Source organism: Trichoderma virens (genome assembly GCF_000170995.1).
Source record: "Trichoderma virens Gv29-8 chromosome Unknown TRIVIscaffold_3, whole genome shotgun sequence".
Taxonomy (NCBI): domain Eukaryota; kingdom Fungi; phylum Ascomycota; class Sordariomycetes; order Hypocreales; family Hypocreaceae; genus Trichoderma; species Trichoderma virens.
In genome coordinates, this window is record NW_014013746.1 from 2,440,328 (window position 1) to 2,463,102 (window position 22,775).

The following is a 22,775-nucleotide window of genomic DNA, read 5'->3' on the forward strand; positions in this document are numbered from 1 at the left end:
TTTTAGCTATGGTCTTAGATAGAAATGGTTAGCGTAGAATCAAACTGGAATAACACATTATTGAATATACCGGCGATTGCTATATCTAGAAGTGGCCGAGACTTTCCGCTTGTTAAAAAAAAAAGAACTTTGAACGGTGTAGTGATCCTTTGGGCTCGAAATGGGAATCGGGCTGACAGTTGTGGGTATTAGCGCACGTTGGCACTGCCTAGTTTTGCAGTATCATGCTTGCTCTATACTGCTCTGGAAATCTCCAAGTACACTTGTATACTCTTGCTTGGCAAACACTAGTTATCCTAGAAGTAATCATCGATCAACTAGCTACAAATTGGCGAATTCCGGAGCCAGGTATATCAGGGCATACTGACCCATTGATGAATGAGACAAAATCTCTACAGTTTAAATAAATGATACTAATAACATCAATATTTATACAATACGACTAATCATCCCACATTACGGGTGAGACGTAAACTTTAGATTCTCGTGCCGAAATGCAGTCACGGTTTAGATCTATCAAAGCTCGCTGATTCGTTTCCTATGATCACGAGAAAATTGTAGCTGGCATTCAAGACGGAATAAATGAGTAGGAAAACCCAAGGAAATATATTCAGCGAGAAATTACGAATTTGGAATTATATGAGGAATATAGGAAGATAAGAGCTTGCTTTGCAAAGGCGGCTAGGAAGTAGGAAAGCTCTGAAGTAGTGGAAACCCATATTCCTGTACGGTTACTTGAAAAACTCAATGGTAGTAGAACATAGCTTATAAACTAGTTATTTAAAGGCATTTAGCTTCCCAGTTTTAAAGACAGAAGCAATGTTGTGGACAATGTCGTGGGCATTTCACAACGCCAAGTCTTAATATTACTTTGAAGTTATGCTTTCTTGAACAACAATGCAAGTGCACTGCTCTCGAAGAATTTCCTATCCTTCTTCCACCCTTTTATAATGAAGTCCCTTCCAGTAGTCAATCCGGCTATAATTGCATCTGGGGGAACCACTCTGGGGCCTTGTTGAGGTCTCCGATTATACCAGTTGATCAAATGAACACCCACGTAGATGGCAACTCGAAACGACATTTGGTCACTCAGCTCACCGTATCCCTTGATAACTCCCTCCATAACTGGGGTAATAGCTGCAATGTTGCTGTATATGTTCCTTTCAAAAAGGTCACCGATGATTTGGCCTATGTCATTGGATCGGTGACCAAATTGTGCGAATTCCCAGTCAATAATGAACAGTCTGTTAGGCGCACTTGATAATGGAGGCGCTCGCCATGGCGTAGTAGGTAACAAGATGCTGATGTTCACTTCATTAGACAAACGAATCTAGCATGAGAAAATGATAGCGCGGGCTAACAAAGAGACGAAAACATACTTTCCTGACCAAAAGTCTCCATGTATAAGTCCAAAGTCCCCATCTTCTTCTGTAGAGGATTTCTCATACTCTTTCGATATGGCATCTTGGATGTGATCCAAGATTTCTCGGTGATCTTTTAAAAGTTCTGGGTATAGTTCTAATACCTTTAGAAAGTTCTGGTAGGTGAAGAAATATTTTATCTTTCGCATAGGATCACCTTGCCACATCTGCGCCCTGACACTAGCTTGTTCAGGTGCTGTAGCCCACCCATGAAAGGCCCGAAGCCACGAACCTAATTGAAGGCCAATAGCCTCTAGACTGGATGGGGGAAGAAGATCGTTGGCTTCAGAGGAAATCCATATTGATTTGAGCCCCTCGGAATTAACAAAATCTTCCAAGACTTGAGTATTACTTTCTCGGTCTATTAAATATAGGCGCGGTGCTTTCACCAGAACAGGTGCATCAATAAGAGGTGGAAATTGAGCAATTGAGTTGAGCAATAATTCCTCGAAGTTCTGATATTAGTAAAGATCAGTGCTTTGCTTCATGAATGTATTGCTTCAAGATGAAAAACAATTACTGGTTCATATACACAGTATTCCATGTGACTGGAAATATTTTTGCCCGCAACATTGACAGAATGTTTGATTATAATGGTCCGAGCCGGGGTTTCTACTTGGACAGGGAGGGGATGAACCAAGACACCGCGATAAACAAAGTTACCAGGCCTGCTCGATAGCTGCGATAGTGAGGAGCATGCATACACAGTGTCTGATAGCCGCTGCAGCAGACGCTTAGAGACAGTGTCTTCATCGACTTCTTCGGTTATCATGGTGAGAAATCAGTAGGGCTAGGTAATCGAAATTTTCAAAATTATCAGGGGCATAGAAACCAGAATTTGGGACTACGTTGCTTTCGTTAAAGCGACTTCCATCCTGCATCCTGCATCCTGCATCCTGAAGGATTTGCCTTATGTAATTGCATGAATCCTACGCGACCACTTTTACGACTTTTTTTGTTCTTGTTCTCTTTGCAGAATTTATTCTCTGGGCTGCCTCAAGCTGCTCCAATAGATTTATTATACCTAGTACGATAAGCCTCCTGATCCAAGTATGCGAGACTGCTACATCAATGCTAGTAAATACCAGTGCGAGTTTCAAGCAGCGCTAGAAAGCCCCGCGCCAGATGAGGCTGTTTTCGCCAAAATGCGCAAGCCTGTCAGATCAGGAAGTTCATTGTTTTACAGCCTGTATTGATCCGGTATCTACTCCGTACCAAGCGTGGGGTAAATACATTTGACACTGGAAAATGCTGGAAAAAGACCACATCACTTGAAAATCACCAACTCAATTCAAATGCTTCATAACGAGGCCCGAATATCCACATCACTTGCATAATTCGTCATCTAATTCACCGCCCTCGGTATTGATAGCATAATTATTCAATCCGCATTTCAGAACCAGCTGGAACAGCGCCACTTCTGACACTTGAATGAACTCGAACAAGCAGAAAGAGCGGCTAGTGATACCATTATAACCCCTACCTGATAGAGGATACACCAAAATAATTAAGCTTGCAAGATCTTGCCAACATGGCTGGACATATCAATTTACCATTTACATGAAGAGGCTTCTCGATTTATTTTTACCAAAAAAAAATAAAAAATAAAATAAAATTAAAATTAGTGCGTTCATTTTAATCTAGGGCAGCTCTCTCCTAATTGTTTATGGGTCAATGTGAGGAGGCCAATCATCCAAGACATGGGAGAGCTTAAATCACACGTAATTGATCGTGCTCACCTAGAATTTAGTGCTGGTAAGATGACCGGAAGTATCCAGTAATAGCTAATTGCTGTAATCGGTACTCCATAACAATACAGAATATACAAAGAGTAATGCCTAACCAATAGCTTACAAATACTCACAATTTGCTACTTTTTCTTATCTAGGTTTCGATTGATGAATATGGCTGCGAAAAAAAAAGGGTCCCCCTCTTAAGGGCGAGGTAGGTCCTATATCAGGGCTATTATTTCGCAATAACGTCTAGTTTGTTTAGACTAGCGTAGCTACAGCACATTTCCAACACACCGTATTTGGCTGCGTGTAAGATTTTAGTGGGAGTATAAACCACCGCTCAGCCGCTTATTTGGACTAGAGACGATTGCTTCGTATGATGATAGCGCCAGTAGTAACGACGCGGTACAATCAATCGAACGCAATAAGACACTAGGGCATATTGCTAAATTATTTAAGGTAAAAGTGCACTGGATTTGCCATCTTCTGTTCCTGAGCAGCCCTGCTTGAAACGAGCTTTACTTGGTATAGCTTGAAGCGCTGATCTTTCCAGATTCCCTCGACCGACGGATCAATTCACGATTAAGATCCCACTGCTCGCAACAATGACAAGCACAGAGAACGGCACCAGCCGGCCGTGGGCCGATGGGCCATTTGATCTAATTTCCATTGCATCACTGGGCTACAAGGTAAGCCTGGCTTAGACGTCTGTGCATCGTCAAATGAACGCAATACTCACTATAGTGCCTAGCCCGGGGAGACGGTTGAGCCATACCACTCCATGGCCGCGGAAATGATTATCGTCCATAATTGCTTGATACGAGGCATCAATAGCGTCTATCTCCAGTGCGTCAATGTGGAACGTTCATCGGCTAGTGTTCCGGCATTCATCAAATACGCAAGCTCATGGGGCCAAATCCTTCATGCTCACCACATAACTGAGGAGAAGTGGATTTTTCCTGAGATTGAGGCGATCACTGGCGAGAAGGGTGTCATGGATGTCAATGTTCAGCAGCATCATGCCTTCGAAGAGGGTCTGAAAGAATACACAGCCTATTTGCAGAATGCTGAAACAGGCAAGGAAAAATACGATGGAGCAAAGCTCAAGAATATTATCAACTCATTCATGCCTGTTCTCTGGCAGCATTTGCAAGATGAGATCTTAACTCTCAAAGCCTTTGACAAGTATAAGGAAAAGACCGACTGGGCCAAATGGACAAAGGATACAGCCGCAAAGGTGGTGAAAGCAACCCAGACTGCTGCTGGCATGGTAAGTTGATCCTACACGGTCGATAATCCCTTCTATCCTCCTTCTCGCCTTGAATGATGAAACAATTCTTTGCGCCTACGAAAGAACAGATTTTGACAAGAAGATCCATGCTTCTAGGTTGTGGATTTACCCTTCATGGTTCATAATCATGAGGTTGCATTTGAACAAGCTGGCAGCTGGCCGCCGATCCCATCTTTTGTATTTTTCATTCTAAAATTTCTGTATTTCGGAAAGAATTCCGACTGGTGGCAATTTGCACCTTGTGACAAGAGCGGCAAGGCCAGAGATCTGCCTTATGCGCTATGAAGCATTTGGCGTGTAAGAAAAGTTTGATAATATAATAATAGTATTAATCAATAAGGTGTCAGTGTAGAAAAGAGAAAGGATGCAAGTTGATAATCATAATAATAATACCAATAATTCACCAAATCCTTCTGTAATATAAATGCGTCTTGTTACTTGTCCATAAATAGCAAATGACCAAAGCCCTTGTAGAATACATAATCTGCACTGTGGGCTCACCAGGGCTCACCAATTAGCGCATCGAGATGTCCGAAATGCCTGAATCCACAAATACCCGAATGGCCGAACCGTCCATAAACGTCAGCTTAGACTAGCAGAAAAACCCTTTGATGCCAAGAGACCATTTTCCAACTGGAAATGGTAAATCCAACAGCAAGGACGCATATACTCTTTCTGTATTGTAGAATAAGGCTCGCTTTTTTACGTGACTGCATAACTTAAGTATTCAATTTGGGAAAATACCGATTTACAGACACAAATGAATATTAGGAGTACTGTATTTCACATGTTAGTTACCGCAGATCTGCACCAAGATTTCGGAATCCGAATAGGTGGGGATAACGCAACGTCCGAGAGACCAATGGAGGAATGTTCTTCTATAAATACCCCCGTCCTTATGGTTACTCATTCATGGCAGCAACATTTCGAGCCAGCAAACTCTCTACACTAATACAAGTCTCTACATTGATACATTTTATTCCTGTTGTTATTGTTATATTTTGGATCTTTCGCCAAACCCTCGAAGCCAGTCTTGCAGCATTCTCTCTCCGCCATGGATGCAAACAACAGAACCGCCGATGATCTGCAGAAGATCAACAACAAAACATTAGGTACAAATGAGAATGCGTTTCCAGTTGTAACTCTCCCAAACGGGCATAAGGTTCCAACAGGGACTGTGGGAGCACTTCTTGTCAACATCAAGACGTATGATGAAAGCAACGATGATCAGAGGAAAGCTATAGAACCAGCACTGCGGGCCACAATACCAGTGCTCCAGCAAGTGGGCATGTTTGATCTCTTCAAGCCACAGGAATGGATTCAAGGAGGAAGCCCGGGAAGGGCTCTGGTTGGAAAACTAGCAATGGAGCATGGTGGATCAGAATAGTGATAGAATCGAATCTCTATTTTGTCCAGGTACGACCTCTTGCCAATAACCGCGGACGTGAGCAAAACAATAGATGTGTATTTATTAAACAAATCGTCCCCAATTACATCTCGGCAATATTTTTTGTCCTAGTTATATAAAGTTGAACTCTTAGTGCGCATTCAATCTCATACTGCTCAATTGCGTTTTCGCCCCATTAAATTTCATCGAACACGGGCCAACTTACGACTTTATCTTAAATTTTATTTTTACTTTTATTTTACTCAATTTTATTTTTGGAGCTGGCGCTTTCTTTTCTCCCTTTAGAATTAATCGGATATGGTTTCGCTGCTTCGGCGATTGTCTTGTCCTGGGCGAGCTTGGAAGCCTATTTCCTTCAAGTCCGATGTCAAGCGAATCCCCGCTAATGAAAAGATTGAAGAGGAGCTCTTTCCAGACTACATTGCGTCGCGTTACTATCCGGTCCGCATTGGTGAAGTGCTCAGGGATCGATACCAGATTGTTGGCAAACTGGGATTTGGAGCTAGTTCGACTGTTTGGTTGGCGCGCGATCTAGAGTAAGGTCTCTCGTGTCCGCACAGCCACCCTGCTTAACGTGACGCTTTACTGACAAGTTTGCAGTGATCGACGGCATGTGGCACTAAAGCTGTTCATAAACTCACAATCTATGGGTGAGCAGCTGGATCACGAGCTTTCCATGTACAAGCGGATTTCCAAATCTTCATCAAGGCATCCTGGGCGTGGTGCCGTTAGGGAACTCTTGGACTCTTTTGATGTCACTGGACCAGACGGGTGCCACCGATGCCTAGTGCATCCTCCATTGTGGGAGAGTCTCTTGACTTTTCTCCATCGCAACCCAGTGAGGAGATTACCCATTCCGGTCCTCGCCTTCGTACTCCGACGCCTTTTTCTGGCCCTAGATTTTCTGCACACAGAATGCCAGGTCATCCACACAGGTGCGTATGAGAGATCTGAACCAAGCGGTGCTCCTATTGTCTGTTTCTCATTTACTCACCAAACCCGGTGCTGAAAATATTGTGAATTAGACATCAAAGCCGACAACATCATGTTTGGGATCGACGACGATTCGGTTTTCACGGCATTCGAGGAGCAGGAGCTGCTGGATCCATCTCCGCGAAAAGTGGTAGATGGAAGAGCCATCTATCTGTCACGCGAGCTCCAGATGCCAAAGAATTGGGGAGCACCGGTACTTTGCGATTTTGGCTCCGCTGTTGTAGGGGGCAAGGAACATTTAGAGGACGTGCAGCCCGATATTTATAGAGCGCCAGAGGTCATTCTGGAAGCACCCTGGTCGTATCAGGTTGATTTATGGAACGCAGGTTGTATGGTAAGCAATCAAAACGAATATTCGACTCCACGAATTCAAGAGCTGACCCATAACCGCGCCATCTTCCCAGATTTGGGACCTTTTTGAAGGTGGTCATCTGTTTACTGGGCATGATCCGGAGCATCGAACGTATCGTAGCCGGGCGCACCTTGCAGAGATCATTGCATTGCTTGGGGACCCTCCGCAGGCGCTCCTCCATTCTGGCAAGTCAAGCCATAAGTTCTTTACGGATAAAGGTGAGTTCGATGAGCTAGGTTTTGAACCCCCTTCCACGCTAACTTTACCATACTTGTTCCATAGGGGAATTTCGTCAAAACATTCCACTCCCGGCTAACGTATCGCTGGAGGGGAGAGAGACTAACCTAGAAGGGGAGAGCAAAGAGAAGTTTCTCGTCATGATGCGAAAGATGCTCCAGTGGGAACCATCGAAGCGTTCCTCGGCCAAGGCGCTCGCCGATGACGAATGGATCATGCAGAATATGTAGAACGATGTGTGAGGATGCAGACGATGGTCGCAGGACCTATTCAAGAGGTCGATTGGTTATTATGGTTTATTTAGGCCAGGCCCATCAAAGTCCCATAGATGCTCTATTCTACCCAGGTATAGACCAGTTTTCTCTCTTGTATTCCCGGCATACCCCTCTTGCCTGTGGCGCAACAGGTTCGGCATCGAGACAACGCGACACTTTGTATCGAAGATGGCATTATGCATATACCGATCAAAGACTCATTGCAATAACACCAATAGATTAAAAATTTCGAGAATCGATAAAAGCGGCAGATTCTCCATCTGTATTAGCTAGCTGCGGGTGTTGTGTGCTTCGCTCATGATTCCTCTCATACGCTTTAGCCAGGATTTACTTCCAGCTATTTGAAGTTGCTAGGATTCTCTTAAAGATTGCAGTTCAAGTTAATACTCGACAAATGATTAATTCAAAAGCATCTGATCCCATTTCTTCACATGAGTCTGTTTGAATGGAGCCCTTATAATCATATCCAATCTAGTTTCACATACATGCAGCGCTATTTTCTCCACTATTTCTGGACAACTGAAATTGATGATACTCCCCAAGTCTCGCCCATCAAAGTAATGCGATTCCAAAACAAAAACTTCTTGTCTCGCTGAGCAGGGGGTTTGCTTATTCGCCTCTATTATACTGCTACCTGTGCAAAGAGGAAATTAAACGAGCTGGTGTAAAAAGGAGGGGATAAAACCGATAGCTCCTTTGACCCATGCACATCATATGCATAGTGCTGTCGTATCAATGACCGCTACGGCGACCATGTCGGTGTTCTCTTCTCTCGTGTCTTCTAGACATCATGTTTTTAGTAAACTGTCATAAACATATCTTTCCTAGGTGAGATACAGCCGACAGGAGGGAGAAGGCTACTACTTCAAGCGATAGCCAGAGGGCAGAAATCGGGAATATCAGGGTTATATAATGACGACGTACTTATATGCATGCTCTATCATATTCGCACCGATTGCACCTGCGGCTGCTCCGCCAAGGGTGCCAAGCAATCCGCCGCCATATTTCTTGACCGCAAAAGCTCCGACACCACCACCAATGAGGGTAGCACCGAGACCTCGTTCGCCGCTGGCATTGGGAGATTGCTGCATGAATGGGATACTTTGATGTGGGGTTCCTCCATCATGCCCAGGCTGGCGATGCTGAATCTGGCCATCTAGGTTGACATCGCAGCCCTTGGAAGGTGGAGCTTGGCTAGGCTGTTATTGGACGATTAGCACAATGGTTTGCATGAGTAGGATAACCAGACATTAGAAAACCAACCTGCTGAGAAGTGCCCTCCTGCTGTGGGCAGTTCCCATTGTATTGTTGTTGACCATTGTACTGCGGTGGATTACCGTCGCTACTAGGGACGTTGTTGTAGTACTCCTGCGCTGACATGATGCGGATATTCTCGCGCGTAGAGGAAGGCAATCAATGCAATATGAAATGGCTTAAAGGATAAAAAACGAAGTAAAAGGATCTATATGAGCATTTTTCTTTGTTCTTTTCAGGAGGCGTTATTTATATTTTGAGATGAATCCGTTGTTCACGTACAATCACTGTCCAGCCCAATACTGGGTCGCTGCTCGTTCTCGCTCTCGTTTACGTGGGGTCCAAATTCGTTGCCTCGCTGAAAGTGATGGGATTTCAGAATCGCGCGCAGCCAATAGCTCAAACGTCTATCGTTTTCTAATGGCCGTTAAAACTGGCACTTAGTAAGCTATGCTTCCGATTCCATTTCAGACTTAGTCGTCTGATAAATCGTCGTATCCGGCGCTGAGCGGCGGTAAGACAAGCTGCTGTATGCTCGCGAATCGAGATATAACTCAATAGATACGGACGCCAGTACATTATTTGGGTAAAAACTTTGCAACAGAAAACAATCGATCACCAACATTACTCATATATGGTATTAACGACCTTTCATTGTTTCAGCTGCACGCGCTAATCTAATAAGAAGCTACGCGTAGCATCTCGGCAGTCAGGCTGCTTGTTTGTGCTGTAAAACGCGCCGGAAATAAATAAACCTCATACTGATACTGCAATAGGGTATTAGCCGAAACGCAAATTCGCCCGCGATATAATACAATAGAGGTTACATCTAATGACGCAATATCAACTAATATTACAATTTGCGCTCATGCTGTCGTTTGCAAATAATAGTATGATATTAGATTCCCTATTGTTTCTAGTGATTTTTTTTTTGGCCTTGTTTTCTTAGTATATTCATGGGTAGTGAGCAAATATGTTGGCGTCGGATACTCATACGAGCAAAAAATGCATCAAATATGTGAAAGAGGATGTTCGGCTTCTTTCGGAGGCAATTAGTAACTATGATATCAAGATAAATACGGAGTGGTCAGGATGTAGAAATCTGAACCTGCCGATTTAAGAAGTTGCTATACATAAGGGTAAAATATCTAACCAGGGTATCAGCATTTTAGGAAGACTTTTTCCACCAATACGACCAATCGAAAATAAGGGCGATCATTTCGTAGAAAGCACAATGAAGAGGCATTCTAGGCCATGCATGTATTGATTGTTAGTGTTCTAAATATGCATATATTAGTCAATAATTTAGAGTTAAAGCATTAATGGTTTAATGAAAGGTAAAATATGGATAACTGTATTTATCATGGCATCTGTGTTCCAAAGCCAACCCTCTACCCTAATCATTGTTAGAATACAACGATAATCTTCTTATATTATATTTGCATTTCCGCATGCTTCAAATCTTCCCCGCTAGGTTGCGGTCGTTCGGTTATTCATTGGTGGTAAAATGATGCTAATATCATTTGCTTCAATAGACTGTTTGTAATAGCTAGCACCAAACAAGAAGCTGGATCGGGGGCGTTGTGTTAATTCTCTCCATTTGGCTATTGCTTGCTGAAAGCCGGAAATGCTGCAGGAAAACATACCATTCAATCTCGGGAATAATATCCCATCGAGCCTCTATATATTGATGTCCATCTCCCAGCAACATTGTAATTTCTTCCATCGTCATTCCACAACAATCTGTCCTTCGACTAAGAATCTCATTACCATACACAAATCCAGTCATGGGTGTTATCAAATCCCTAACCGTCGCTCTCGCGGCCTTGCCACTCAGTATCGCAACGCAGACTTTCCAAAATGGCGGCACTAAAGCTGGATTCGACTATGTACTCACAGAGAACAAAGGTCAAGTCCTTGAGGTGTCAGACATCACATATAAAGGCACTTCGGCTCTCCTAATGCAACAAACCTTTACGCCTGGTTACCAAGGTCGATACCACTCTGAGGTTTATCACAACCAGGGATATAAGCGTGGCGATGAGTTATTCTATGGTTTCATGTTCCGTTTATCTTCATCTTGGGAGTTTGATAAGCAATCATACAACATTGCTCAGTTTATTGCCGATCGACCCGGTGCAGGTTGTGATGGCGATGATTGGATGCCATCGTCACTCATTTGGTTAGAGGGTAACCAGCTCAACTCCCGAATTGTCAGCGGCAACTACCGCCAACCAGACTGCAGTCGTAGCTTCACCGGCACGGGAAACATTGCGACAGTATCCGCCGGCGTCTGGCATAAAGTCATCATTCAAGCCAAATGGGCCAGCGACAGTTCGGGCTATTACAAGATGTGGTTCGATAACAACAAGGTCTATGAGCACTATAATATTGCAACAACAACCAATGATGACTACGAATTTGCGTTCCGTGTTGGTCTTTACGCCAACGGCTGGCATGATGATAACCACTCAATGGTCGGCAACCAGGGTTTCCGTCAAATCTGGTATGACGAGGTTGCTGTTGGTACCACTTTCAAGGATGTGGACCCTGATCAGTACGAATAATTGGACGTTTACTTAAACTTGGGGACTTCCAACAAGTGGCTGAGGATGACATATTATGAAGTCTGTTCTTTATGATTGCTAATATCTCCAACCACATCTCCACCTTTCATTCTTAGTATTATCAGTTTTGATAGTTTTTCACAGCTTGACACTGTGAATTTGGTACATACATGTCAACCTATAAATATATTTTGTATATTTGCTTCCCAAGAAATGGGATCTTTTGCCCCTTAAATAAGACAGCTTGTCAAATGGAAAGCCTGTATATTTTAACACACTACGAAGAAAAGTTCTGCTACAACTTAGACGCCCCATTGTGCAACATCGTTCAATACAAAAAAGTTTTTGCAATTTATTGTCGGCTTAATAAGGCTAAACTTGATGTGGTACGCTATTTACCATTGGCGAATCCTTCGACAATTACGTGCCTGTTGACCCTACTGTGGCATCGCCTTGATAGGCCAACTTTGACGGAGTGGTATTGTTTCATCCCCCATCGCTCTAGAATTCGTTATCGAATCATTGATAGCCACCTGAGTATCGATTTTAGCATGACATTCAGTCTCCATTGCTATTCAGTGGTTCTCCAATCGCTTCATGAGCTCTAAATTATGCATATTATTGGTTGACTTCTTGCGACTTCCCACCGCATGTGTATCCATTCGCTGCTAGAGCGAATTTATTCCAAGCTTTCTTGCCGCTGCGTCATAGCCGCCGCCTATACCAATCGTAGTTTCTATACCCAGAAGTTTCAGGCCCCTACGCTATGGTATGCACAAAGATCTATTGCAGAGTTCTTATTCTAGGAAGACCATTATGGTTACCCGCTTGCTATGGAAACGGATGACTGTATGACTCCCAGCCAGGTGCTCTCTCATTAGCTTTCGCCGTAATATTTTTTTACTTTTTTTTATCCCTTTTTTTAGATATGGAAATATGTTCGTATGTATTACTATGGGATTATATTTCATCTAGTTCATGGTTTTCCATCCCAAGGTGTTCCTGACGGCTCATAGCTGCTATGGCCCTAATATTCCCAGCATGTCAGCAAAAGCGGCGGTCTTGAGGGAATGCTCTAAGTTACGTAACCCGGCATGCCCCTACCCCAGCTTACCCAGCAAGCCCAGCTACCCCAGGAAACTATCTCTGCCTAGCTAGGTAAGTGCCATAATAGCACGTGCTTCATAGCCTTATCTCGTTCAGCCTCACGCCTCCTCGCCCATCAAAACAATGATTCATCTTCTAAGAGGATAACAGGATACGTAGGTAGTTGAACAGCTGAAATCTTCTCGCCAATGGCCTCATTTACCACTGCAGAAGAGGAGGTGGCACGAGTTCGGTCGCGTTCTGGTTTGTAGCCCACCTTGCAAGGCACCAATCATCCAACGCGGTTAAGTGATGTTCCTGACAGCTGTCCATAGGATGCCACACCTGCCGACTACGAAAAGTACGCTGCAAAACCCGGATTGGGACTTTAGAGGATGCTCAAAAACAGGCCTCCATGTGCTCCAATTGCAACAGATTAGGGCTTAATTGCCGGTGGCAGCCCCCCGCCCCTGGAGAGAGGTTCTCTCCTCCACCAAAGAGGAGACAGATGGTCGGACGGCGGCTTTCACGTCGTGCAAATGAGGATAATTCCTACTCACCACCTTTGCCTACCCAATCACAGAAGGATGCTACTATCCACACTCTGGAGAAGAATGATAGTCTGGCTGTCTTCAAAGAGCAAACAAGGCCGGCCGAAACTCCTCGCTTAGACGGGAGTAATGATTTCTCGAGCCAGCCGCAGAGTGACCCGTTTGAGCTACTCGCGCGTACTCCTTTCTACTTTGATGCCACCTTGGATTACAAATCTCTGGAATTAGATCTCTCGGGTGAAGGTTTGGATCTCATTCCATTGCCAGCTGTGGCTCCTTCTGTGCTGCATAGGCCCAACGATGCGCAAGCATATATCATGACCGATGGGTTTTCTCTAGACGAAGTTAGCAACGACATGTGGCCATCTGGAACTTTATCAGCAGACGGAGAAGAACCAATGCTCCAAGCTGCAAAGGTCAGGGGTCCCTCGGTGAACGAAGATAATCGGCACTTGATCCAGCATTATTTGGAGGTAATGAAGGGGTATGCCAAAGTGGACGATCGTTCTAAGGACACAAATAATCTTTTTATTTCGGCCTTCTCAAAGTCTTTGTCCTTTCCGCCATTATTTTATGCTATTTTGTCATTTTCAGCGTCTCACCTCTCTATGAAATCCCCTTCTTACTGCGACCAAGCAAAGGTCTACGAACGCCTAGCACATGAATCCTTTAACCAATTCAGACATGATGAGACCAGCACTATGGACGGTTTGCTCTCGGCCCTTTTTGTCAGAGTCAAACAAGTACATGTGACAGCTGGTAGTATCGACACCTTTTTCCAGCTAATTGCTGCTGCAATTGATATTGTTCGCACTGAAGAAGTGGAGAAGGCCCTTGCAGATTCATCCAGTCTCATCAGGCGTATTGTCATACGCCTTGCTATTTTGGATGCGCGAGCATCTCACTATGGACTTGGTGGCGGGCAACTCGTCCAACATCTCCGGAATACCCCCACAGTATCATCCATTTTTGAAGGGGAGATGAGGCAAACTTCCATGATTGGCGATGTGAATAGCCTCCTTCGGGCCGATTCTTTCCGCATGGATGTTGCAAAGCTTGATATGAGGATACAAGAACAGCTCAGAAATGAATTCGCAACTCTTACACCTGTACGAACAGAAGAGATCAAATCATTATATAGGTCTATCCAGCACCAAGTTGATCTTTGGGAAGCTGAACCCTTAGATGATACTGAAGAAGATGACATGGAAGACATAGTTGAAGAGGAGCGGCTAAGTTCTGCCGCATATGGCCGATTCACCGTCTTATCGGCTCTACACTCAGCTCTCCTATATCTCTATACAGTATATGTGAGTACCTTCACTTGCGTCTTGTGATGACGGGAGTTCGCTATTGACAATATCTAGCCGCTACCTTCATTTGATCCGGAATCCTCCGTTTCTAGGATACTTCACTACCACCTTAAGATTCGGTACGACCCGTCGAGAAGCTGCTCCCCTTCATCCATATTACCCTCCTCATTGTTTCTTGCGGGGATCTGCACGGGAGACCCGATTCGGCGAGACTGGGTTGTTGAACGTTTCCGAGAGGGAGAGGTTTGGGGCATTTATATTCGAAAGGCAAGAGAACTACTCGAAGCAATTGTGAAAATGCGCAAGAAATGTGGCAATCTTGACGTGCGCAGCGTCATGGATCAGGTAACCGGGCAATTTATTATTTAACTAGATGGTCATGTTTTATTCGCACAAAACCTATAATTATATGTCGATTTATATGCTACATTTGGATATATTCGGTGCGCATTATTATCAGAGTTCATCTTAGAAGAATTTGGAGGAACCTTTTTTTTTTTTTTTTTTTGGCCATGGGCGCATTGACATTGACACACTCCTTTTGCGCCAATGTAATAGCAATGCATGGAAAGAAGTGCGTAGATCAAATCAAGAGGCCGAATGCCAGCCAAACGTGGTATATGACAGGAGATGCCTCTCAGACAATATCTTCGTTAGTAATTCACCAAGCTATCAGATGTATAGCTTTATCTGTTCTCATAGATGAAAGTCAAGGAGGTAGGCACCCAACGACATATTTTCAAGCTCCTTCGCGCAGCTACCAAGCACAGATCATTGCCCGAAATTTACTGTACAAAATCGCTAATAGGTTCATACTCGACTGATGTTTAGTTACTATGGCCGCGAGGTCAAGTCCGCGCACTAATAATCCTCAATCGAAGAGATTTATAGCAGCACGTAGTTAGATAATTCTCTAAGCAAATAACGAGCTTCTTCTCGTTGCTTTACGGGAAGAAGATATGAATATTGATTTACTAGACGGATAACAGAACTTCATTGACCTGCTCGAGGTAGCTCAGGAAGAAACCCCGGCTGGGTCATGATTGAAAAACATTATAGAGTGTACCTGAATGTCTGCCACCGCTCAAAGTCTGTCTTGTCACTGAATTCTGTTCTGAGAACCTCCTCCGCGCCACCTCCATCCCGGGCCAACTTCTGATCACGTCGATTATTTTCATGTCTGTACCACAGGTACTGCAGAATCGGTATAATGATCATCAAAGCATAACAACCCACTATTTTATAAATATTAGAAGACAGCTCTGATGCAGTTATTTAGGAAATGGGGGCATACTGAGCATTCTGAAGGCCAAGTCATAAACTGGTGCTTGGCTATCAAGGAAGAATTCTAAAAGACGTATCAGATACTGGTCATAGATTCCAACCCCTAAATACTTACGAGGGCCCGCAATGAGTCCGGCGGCCCATCCAGCGAAGATGATACCAGAAGCAGTCGACTTCTTCGTATTTCCTGCATAATTCGAGGCCATTAATCCAGTGCTAAGCGTAAACGACATTGAGTGCCTGCTCAAACGTTAGTTTATGCAACTCGTGCGGCATGAACTGAACATGGTACTTACGTAAAGGTAAGATAATACCCTGCCAGACGACCGGCGCGGTTACTTTCGGGCAGGGCATGAAGCAAGCATGCACCTATTAGGGGTGGTATAGAAGTTAAGATTGAAAGCAGAAGCCTGATGTTGTCGCGATGAGATGCTATGTAGGATAAAATGAGGAAAGTACCCAGTTGAATGGCTGCAGCCGGACACGCAGAAATAACCGTAGTTTGCAAAGCTGAAAACCCAAAACCTTGGACGATTTGGCTCGAAAACTAGCAATTGTCAGTTTTGGCATTCGTAACATCAACAAACATCCACAAAACTTACTTGACTCGCAAATGTCGATGGCATCGTGTTGCCACTGCGTGGAGAATCATCAGTGCTGCATTCAAGTATGACAACGAGACACGGGCAACCCACACTGCGGTTATAAAGAAGAAAATGGTTTGAGGATCTCTCAATGCTTCCCAAAATTGCGTCCACTTCCAGTGGTTATCAGTAGAGACGGTCTGGTTTTCTCTCACCCTGTCCCTTGCGACTTCTCTCTCGCGCGGTGTGAGCCACCTAGCATTGGAGTAGTTGTCAGGCATAAGGTATGCGAGAACAAGTGCGAACGCAAAGCTGAGAGAGCCGAAGAAAAGAAAGAAGATCTTCCATGTGGCTATTGATGAGCTATGAACTACAGGCAATTAGTGGGAGACGCACAGAAAGGAGCTTGATGAAAAAGTAGCCTACTGGACCCAAGACCATATGAGATAATACCACCGAAGAAATTTCCAATCTACATTTTATAAGCTTCATTTATTCGACAAGATATAACAAACTACGAGGGATACACATACCGGGGTCCCGCCGAGCCAAAAGGCAGTCCTGAATGCTTGTTCTGGTCGAGTCCACCAGTTGCTTGTGACGATGACGAAGACCGGCCCAATGACGCTCTCCACGAGCCCAAGAAAAAATCGTGCAGCCATGATACCAGCGAAGTTGAAGCATAAAGCTGCAGACGTTAGCACTAGGCCATGTCGAAGTAGAATCGCGCCTTACGTGTGAGCAACACAATACACGACCAAGCCAGCACGGCTGCAGCAATGAGCTTCCCTGTATGTTGTGGCCATTTGTGAACAAGTTTAGCCCAGACAATCGAGCCGATCATATAACCGATATAAAAGATGCTATTGGCTGTTAGTTTTTCTCGAGAGACAAAATCCTGGGGCGACTGACCTTCCCAGCCAGCTGTATTGTGAGCCATGAAGTTTGAGTGCCTGTTTCAATCCAAAGATGGAACTGTAGTTAATGAGGGTCTTGTCCAGAAACTGTATGTATATGGTCAGCATGATTCAATGTTGTTTATAAAGAAATAACCAACTGAGAAAATGTAACAGCCGCACAAAAGAGGTAAGATTATGAAGTCTATCTTTCTCTTGACTCTAGCTGCTTCTTCTTCGGTAAAGAAGATTTCCTCGGACTGGCTCGTGAGTTTGATGTCAATATCTTGACCTCCGGTAACCTCTTCGACATGATTAGTTGGTACATGGTCTTGTTCTTTTCCTATGTTTCCCGACTCGATGGAAGGCCTCGTGCCAGAGATGTCTCTTGCAGTAGCCATATTGAATAACGTAGGATAAGAATCCCGGTGAGATATGTGTGCGATTTATTGAACAACGAAAAAAAGCTATAAGGGATGCATATTATAGTAATATTTCGGTTCATTCGAAAGGCATCAATGCTATTATTACCTTTAAGTTGAAAGCGATATGCTATCCGTTGATGGCGAGTTTAGAGCCGACAGTATCGGCTCTTCGCTCCACGTGATCTTGTCGGCTTTTTGTATCCATTTCTTTTCCTTTGGTATCACTACCTACATTTGCCGAGAAGCGACAGAGTCGGTACCTCAAGGTCATGTGATCTTGTCGGCTATCGGCGTCGTGTAAGTCGAGGGAGATAAACACCCCATGATTGCTATGAACTCTACATATACTGTTATGGGCGTCGTAAAATTGGCAAAGACAATTTAGATATTGCTGTATCTCCGGTATAATCAACTCACAATGGCAATTGGCAAGACACACCCCTCAGAAGAGCGCGTTTCTGAGCCACAAATTACACATCTGTCCGAACTAGAAGTCTCGCAGCCCGTCGTTCTCGAACCTTATCACGTTGATCTGCTCCCCGAATATGGTTATGTCAGTCGGGAGTATCTAATAAGTGGTGTGGCTGCTGGCGAGTCATATTGCACGCGTATCCTCCTACGGTGCCCCGCGGATTCGACCCATTTCAGTGGTTTAGTTGTGCAAGAGCCGTCGCATCTATGGGGAGGGACAAGCATTTGGCGACATATAAACCGATGGTTAATGAGAAAAGGTGAGATTATGCATCAGGCTACAGTTCTATCAGGCATCTAACGAATTATCCGAACAGGCCATGCATGGCTCGAGGTTGATTCACAGTCTCCTTCAGCGATCGGCAAAATCAAGAACCTCGACCCCGAACGCTACAAAAATATGCATTTCATTCCTGGTCCCCTGGCAGATGAGTTTATGGATACTATACCATTCATGACGAATGTCACGCGGGAGATGTTGGAGCAATCATACGTTGATTTCAAGGAGAAATGGTGGCCTGCGACGACCCAATCTCCAGAAATTATTGCGGCGGCTTCCTGCGCACTCCGTTCCGGAAAATTAGGGATCAAAGCTACCAGAGTAATTTTGACAGGTCTGTCCCAGACAGGAGGCGTTACACGGCGATTCATTACACACTCATCCCATCTCAGACTGCCAGATGGCAGTCTCCCATTTGAGGCGTTCATTCCCTGTCAGTCTGGCGGAAGAGCCCTGCCAGATGTTCCAGGAGCCAAGATAATTGAACTACTTGGAGAGTCAGAATTCCAGTCTGTTAGGTTGCCGTGTGGCGTCAGTGGCCAAATACTCGGTGTCTCTCACCGACGGGCCGACAGTGACTCATTCAGGCTCTACGAAATAGCAGGCATGGCTCATCGTGAATCACGATACCCTTCGGACATCGATATCAAACGCTGGTCAGTCGCAGAGCTCAATGGTGCAAAATGGAGCACATTTCCCAATTCTTTCATATATCACGCTGTGTTTGATGCCATGGAACGCTGGACGAGCAACGAGGCTATTGCCCCCCCTTGTGGCTCTACTATGCAAACAATTGGTTTGAGTGATGAGATTGTCCGAGATGAACATGGCAACGCGGTGGGAGGAGTAAGGACACTGCATACAGATGTGCCGTTGTCTCGTATTGTTGCGGCTACCCCCAAGGGCCGACCAAATTGGTACTGTGGTAGGTTGTCATTCATAGCTTTTATTTTTGCTTCAAATTTGCTAAACATTCAACAATAGGTTCTGAGTGGGCATTTACGCCCGAAATTCTACGGCATCTATATGGCACGGTGGCAAACTACCGCCGTCTTGCGGGGCTGGCTATTGGCGAGCAAATACAAGCTGGCTTTTTACTCCCAGAAGATGCTGAAGTACTCCGACGAGAAACCGTAGAAGGAGTTACCTTCTAAGAGTATTTCCATTACCATCCATTATCTATCTGTCTTTTTGCTCCCAATTCAACCGCTATATCTGGAGTCGCGTACCTTTTCTAATCCCTCTACTGAACAATAATACTACGGGAAATACTTTTCTCTTGCTTTTCGTAACCGAAGTAGTATGAATCCTGTCGTTCTTACTTGGCAAGTGAGAATTCGAGACATTGTTTTGTAGCAGGCGATTTACGATGTGTGGTTGCATATGCATTAGAGATGCTCTCACCTGAAGGTTATATTGAAAGTTGAATAAATATTTTACTAGGATGAGATAGAGATATAGTTTGTTTTCTCCATTGGCCTTTGTTGTTCGTTCGTGATTCCACCGTGATCCTTCACAGTTATTTTATGTGTCATTCACAAGTATGTGGAGATAACTTTGAGAAAAGCAATTTATATAACAGCTGATGTCTATCTATGTACAGATCTAAAAGTAGGTATGTACACATATATACCTAGAATAATATGGCCCAACGAAGCAGAAAACATTCCTACGTTAAAAATAACACACGACATTCCCAAACACAAACAAACACATCGTTATTCATTAAAACAGAACAACGCCACAGCTGGAGGGGTTGCTGTCACAAGTACAGGCGCTGGGAGCGTTGACCCAACCGGTCAAACGGTTGGCAATGTCACTGGCGTAGCAGTGGGTAGCAATGTTGCTCTGAAGGTTACCAGTGGAGGAAATAGAGCCCGAGTTGTAGATACGAGCGGCGCGGTAGAAAGCTGACACATCGCTACGGCCAGACTCGTTGATGCAGTTGGCAAGGCCGTCACCATCGTTGGTTCCAGCAGTTCCCTCGCTGATCATCTGGTAGATGGTAGCAGAAGGGCAAGGGTTCTGCACGTTGCCGTTTTCATTGCACGTAGCCCCCCCATTATGGTCCTGCATGAGGCCAGGATTCCGGACACCGTAGTTTGTAGTCTGAACGCGCACACAGCCGCCGGATTCCTGCATGATCACAGCCAGGATGAAGCGATGGTCAACTCCAGTAGCTGCGGCAGCGCTTTGGATGCCGTCCCAGATAGCACCAACCTCTGGGCCGCTGTCATTGGCCTGACCGGCAATGTTCTCGCAAGAAGAGAACATGATGTTCTTGTAGTTGTTGAACATGTTCTCGAAAGAGACCCAGCGGCTCTGGTCAGGCCAGCCGGCGCCAGTGCTGCCGTCGCCAAGGTAGAGGGTGTAGGAATCCACGCCATCTCCAACACCATCAGTGATGTTGGAGTTGTCGTAACGGGCCACGGAGTTGTTGACAGTTTCGCCAGTAGCTCGCTTGGTGTTGTCCTGGTCCTTGGCAACGGCAGGAGCAGCGGATGTCTTGGAAGATGTGCTCTTGCTGGTGCGCGAAGGCTGGTAGTTACCGCCGTTAACTTTCTTGTGGGGGAAAGCATGCTTAGGCGCAGGCTGTCTAGCACCATCGGTGGCCGAAGGAGGATAAGGCACAGCCATGGCAGCGCCAATGAGAAGAGAAGCAATGATAGCCTTGTTAACCATTTTGACTGATTTGATTGAGTCTTTGGGGAATTGACTGATGGTGATGTCAAAGGAGTGGTGGTTGTGAAGGAATGGACTGAGAGTGATGATTTTTGAGTCAAGAACCAGAATCGTTGCCCATTATATATTCATCTTGACGCCGTGTCAACTCATGGATGTACACTTGGAGTTCAACACCAGCTGCCTTTTCCAGCAAGTAGGTCGAATCGAAACAAGCCCCGTTCATACACTACGTTTAGTTTTGTGATGCATCGGCTTACGCTCTTAGCATTGTACAATTATAGATGGGTCATGGTGGTATCGGCCTTCCCATTGTCAGATTGCTGCTCCATATAGCCCCTGTGCTTCAAGTTGTCTTGCTCACGGATATTGTTCATTGGGCCAACTTCAGTCACCCGTTTTAGATCTGTAGGTTTTGGGTTAATCCTGCTCAGTTTATTGCATAGTCGACTGAGCCATCACACTTTTCGTCCAGATAGGATATCCTTCTCTGACTCTCCCGCTACAAGAGCCCCTTACGTTAATACAAAGCATTGACAATTACTTGTTTCTTGTCATTTTAGTGGCCCCAACTTGTCTACAGAATCGCAGTGCCCTGATAGTGCTACTCTAAAACGGGTCCAACCATATTACTATTTAATAACGAAAACGGAGTTGGGGCAGGTAGCTCGATTTTTATGGGGAGTGTATCGACTGTAAATTACAAGTTACAAAACACGGGAGCTGGTGTTTCCGTTCCTGTACTAAGGAAATGCGGCCTGACGCTCTCCCTCGGCTAGTCAATGTCACATTTGCCATCCGCATGCGGCATCAAACCGCAGATCTCATACATGTATACACACTTATCAATAATCTTCGCACCCTCTCTTGTCGTCGACCTAAAATGCGGCCTTCCTAAGATCGCAGTAAGACGTGTGCTCAGTTGAGCGGGTCTCAAGTCCAGGCAACACGTGGAGCCTTAGCGCGTGTTTTCGGTATATTCTGCGGCCAAACCAAATGGGCGCAGTGAGAGAATTAATCCTAAACCGGCAGGTAATGCTGTTGAAACTGTAGCGTTTATAGAAGTTGGGACTTCCTCTCATTTTACGTAGAGCAAGTTTGCTCCGTATTGTGCAGCCAAAAAGAGCTAGCCAAAGGAGGTCACGCAATTTAGTCAACGTAGGATGATACTCGTGCAAGAACAGCTACTGCCTTACATGTCTTAGCTAGCATATGTAGATTGTCAGCTCAGCCGCGCTGAGGAATCGCGGTGCTGGCTTTATGTCGAGCTTGAAGCTTACTTTATGCGGAAGGCACTGGCAATTAATAGCCGATGCTCGTAGTTTGCTTCGGGGCCGTGATTTATCTGCCTTGGCATACGAGTTATCATTTTCAGGTACGGAGTACATGTCAATAAATGGCTTTGAATGCAGATCCGTTTCCTGGCCGTCCTTTACATAGGTACACAAGCATCGGGAATCTCATCAACCCACTGATCTTCCTGCATCTTTCAGTCTATCGCTAATGCATGCTGATCCAGCCGCATTGAGCTAAGAAAAGGGTTCATCCTGTTCTTTATTTCGACTCTAAGACTCTATTGACCATAGTTGCAAAGGTAACATTTTGCGCCGCATTAAGCAACTCTGGGAGAAATCCCCGTAGCTTCTTCGGCATTCCCATTCCGTGGTTGCCA

General features: G+C 44.9%; 10 protein-coding genes across 10 annotated transcripts; 6 read left to right on the forward strand and 4 right to left on the reverse strand.

The window, feature by feature from the left end:
- Positions 1–889: 889 nt before the first annotated feature.
- Positions 890–2,163, reverse strand: TRIVIDRAFT_128460 (uncharacterized protein; the record flags this gene model as incomplete). The annotated part of the gene is made up of 3 exons (XM_014104572.1): positions 890–1,301; positions 1,380–1,876; positions 1,954–2,163. Coding segments are annotated over 3 exons (1,119 nt in total), but the record flags the coding sequence as incomplete, so codon positions are not given.
- A 1,596-nt stretch (positions 2,164–3,759) lies between these two features.
- TRIVIDRAFT_33234 (uncharacterized protein) lies at positions 3,760–4,730 on the forward strand (the record flags this gene model as incomplete). Its single annotated transcript, XM_014104573.1, has 3 exons — positions 3,760–3,843; positions 3,906–4,424; positions 4,542–4,730. 3 exons carry the CDS (start codon positions 3,760–3,762, stop codon positions 4,728–4,730), a joined length of 792 nt encoding a protein of 263 aa, XP_013960048.1.
- Positions 4,731–5,499: 769 nt separating this feature from the next.
- TRIVIDRAFT_219615 (uncharacterized protein) lies at positions 5,500–5,832 on the forward strand (the record flags this gene model as incomplete). The annotated part of the gene is made up of 1 exon (XM_014104574.1): positions 5,500–5,832. The coding sequence occupies one exon, from the start codon at positions 5,500–5,502 to the stop codon at positions 5,830–5,832; it is 333 nt and encodes a 110-aa protein (XP_013960049.1).
- Positions 5,833–6,150: 318 nt separating this feature from the next.
- Positions 6,151–7,665, forward strand: DSK2 (serine threonine protein kinase, CMGC group; the record flags this gene model as incomplete). Its single annotated transcript, XM_014104575.1, has 5 exons — positions 6,151–6,389; positions 6,454–6,788; positions 6,879–7,180; positions 7,251–7,416; positions 7,481–7,665. The coding sequence occupies 5 exons, from the start codon at positions 6,151–6,153 to the stop codon at positions 7,663–7,665; spliced, it is 1,227 nt and encodes a 408-aa protein (XP_013960050.1).
- Positions 7,666–8,442: 777 nt separating this feature from the next.
- On the reverse strand, positions 8,443–9,090 carry TRIVIDRAFT_62516 (uncharacterized protein; the record flags this gene model as incomplete). Its single annotated transcript, XM_014104576.1, has 3 exons — positions 8,443–8,491; positions 8,635–8,909; positions 8,974–9,090. The coding sequence occupies 3 exons, from the start codon at positions 9,088–9,090 to the stop codon at positions 8,443–8,445; spliced, it is 441 nt and encodes a 146-aa protein (XP_013960051.1).
- A 1,661-nt stretch (positions 9,091–10,751) lies between these two features.
- On the forward strand, positions 10,752–11,531 carry TRIVIDRAFT_32988 (uncharacterized protein; the record flags this gene model as incomplete). The annotated part of the gene is made up of 1 exon (XM_014104577.1): positions 10,752–11,531. The coding sequence occupies one exon, from the start codon at positions 10,752–10,754 to the stop codon at positions 11,529–11,531; it is 780 nt and encodes a 259-aa protein (XP_013960052.1).
- Positions 11,532–13,032: 1,501 nt separating this feature from the next.
- TRIVIDRAFT_62518 (uncharacterized protein) lies at positions 13,033–15,312 on the forward strand (the record flags this gene model as incomplete). Its single annotated transcript, XM_014104578.1, has 5 exons — positions 13,033–14,478; positions 14,536–14,826; positions 15,040–15,055; positions 15,166–15,198; positions 15,290–15,312. 5 exons carry the CDS (start codon positions 13,033–13,035, stop codon positions 15,310–15,312), a joined length of 1,809 nt encoding a protein of 602 aa, XP_013960053.1.
- A 222-nt stretch (positions 15,313–15,534) lies between these two features.
- TRIVIDRAFT_31634 (uncharacterized protein) lies at positions 15,535–17,646 on the reverse strand (the record flags this gene model as incomplete). Its single annotated transcript, XM_014104579.1, has 11 exons — positions 15,535–15,716; positions 15,776–15,829; positions 15,881–16,005; positions 16,062–16,312; positions 16,368–16,401; positions 16,461–16,719; positions 16,776–16,821; positions 16,883–17,037; positions 17,085–17,212; positions 17,262–17,353; positions 17,407–17,646. The coding sequence occupies 11 exons, from the start codon at positions 17,644–17,646 to the stop codon at positions 15,535–15,537; spliced, it is 1,566 nt and encodes a 521-aa protein (XP_013960054.1).
- A 442-nt stretch (positions 17,647–18,088) lies between these two features.
- TRIVIDRAFT_62520 (uncharacterized protein) lies at positions 18,089–19,575 on the forward strand (the record flags this gene model as incomplete). The annotated part of the gene is made up of 3 exons (XM_014104580.1): positions 18,089–18,401; positions 18,459–19,346; positions 19,406–19,575. 3 exons carry the CDS (start codon positions 18,089–18,091, stop codon positions 19,573–19,575), a joined length of 1,371 nt encoding a protein of 456 aa, XP_013960055.1.
- Positions 19,576–20,146: 571 nt separating this feature from the next.
- On the reverse strand, positions 20,147–21,103 carry TRIVIDRAFT_32996 (uncharacterized protein; the record flags this gene model as incomplete). Its single annotated transcript, XM_014104581.1, has 2 exons — positions 20,147–20,881; positions 20,981–21,103. 2 exons carry the CDS (start codon positions 21,101–21,103, stop codon positions 20,147–20,149), a joined length of 858 nt encoding a protein of 285 aa, XP_013960056.1.
- Between the last annotated feature and the right edge of the window lie 1,672 nt (positions 21,104–22,775).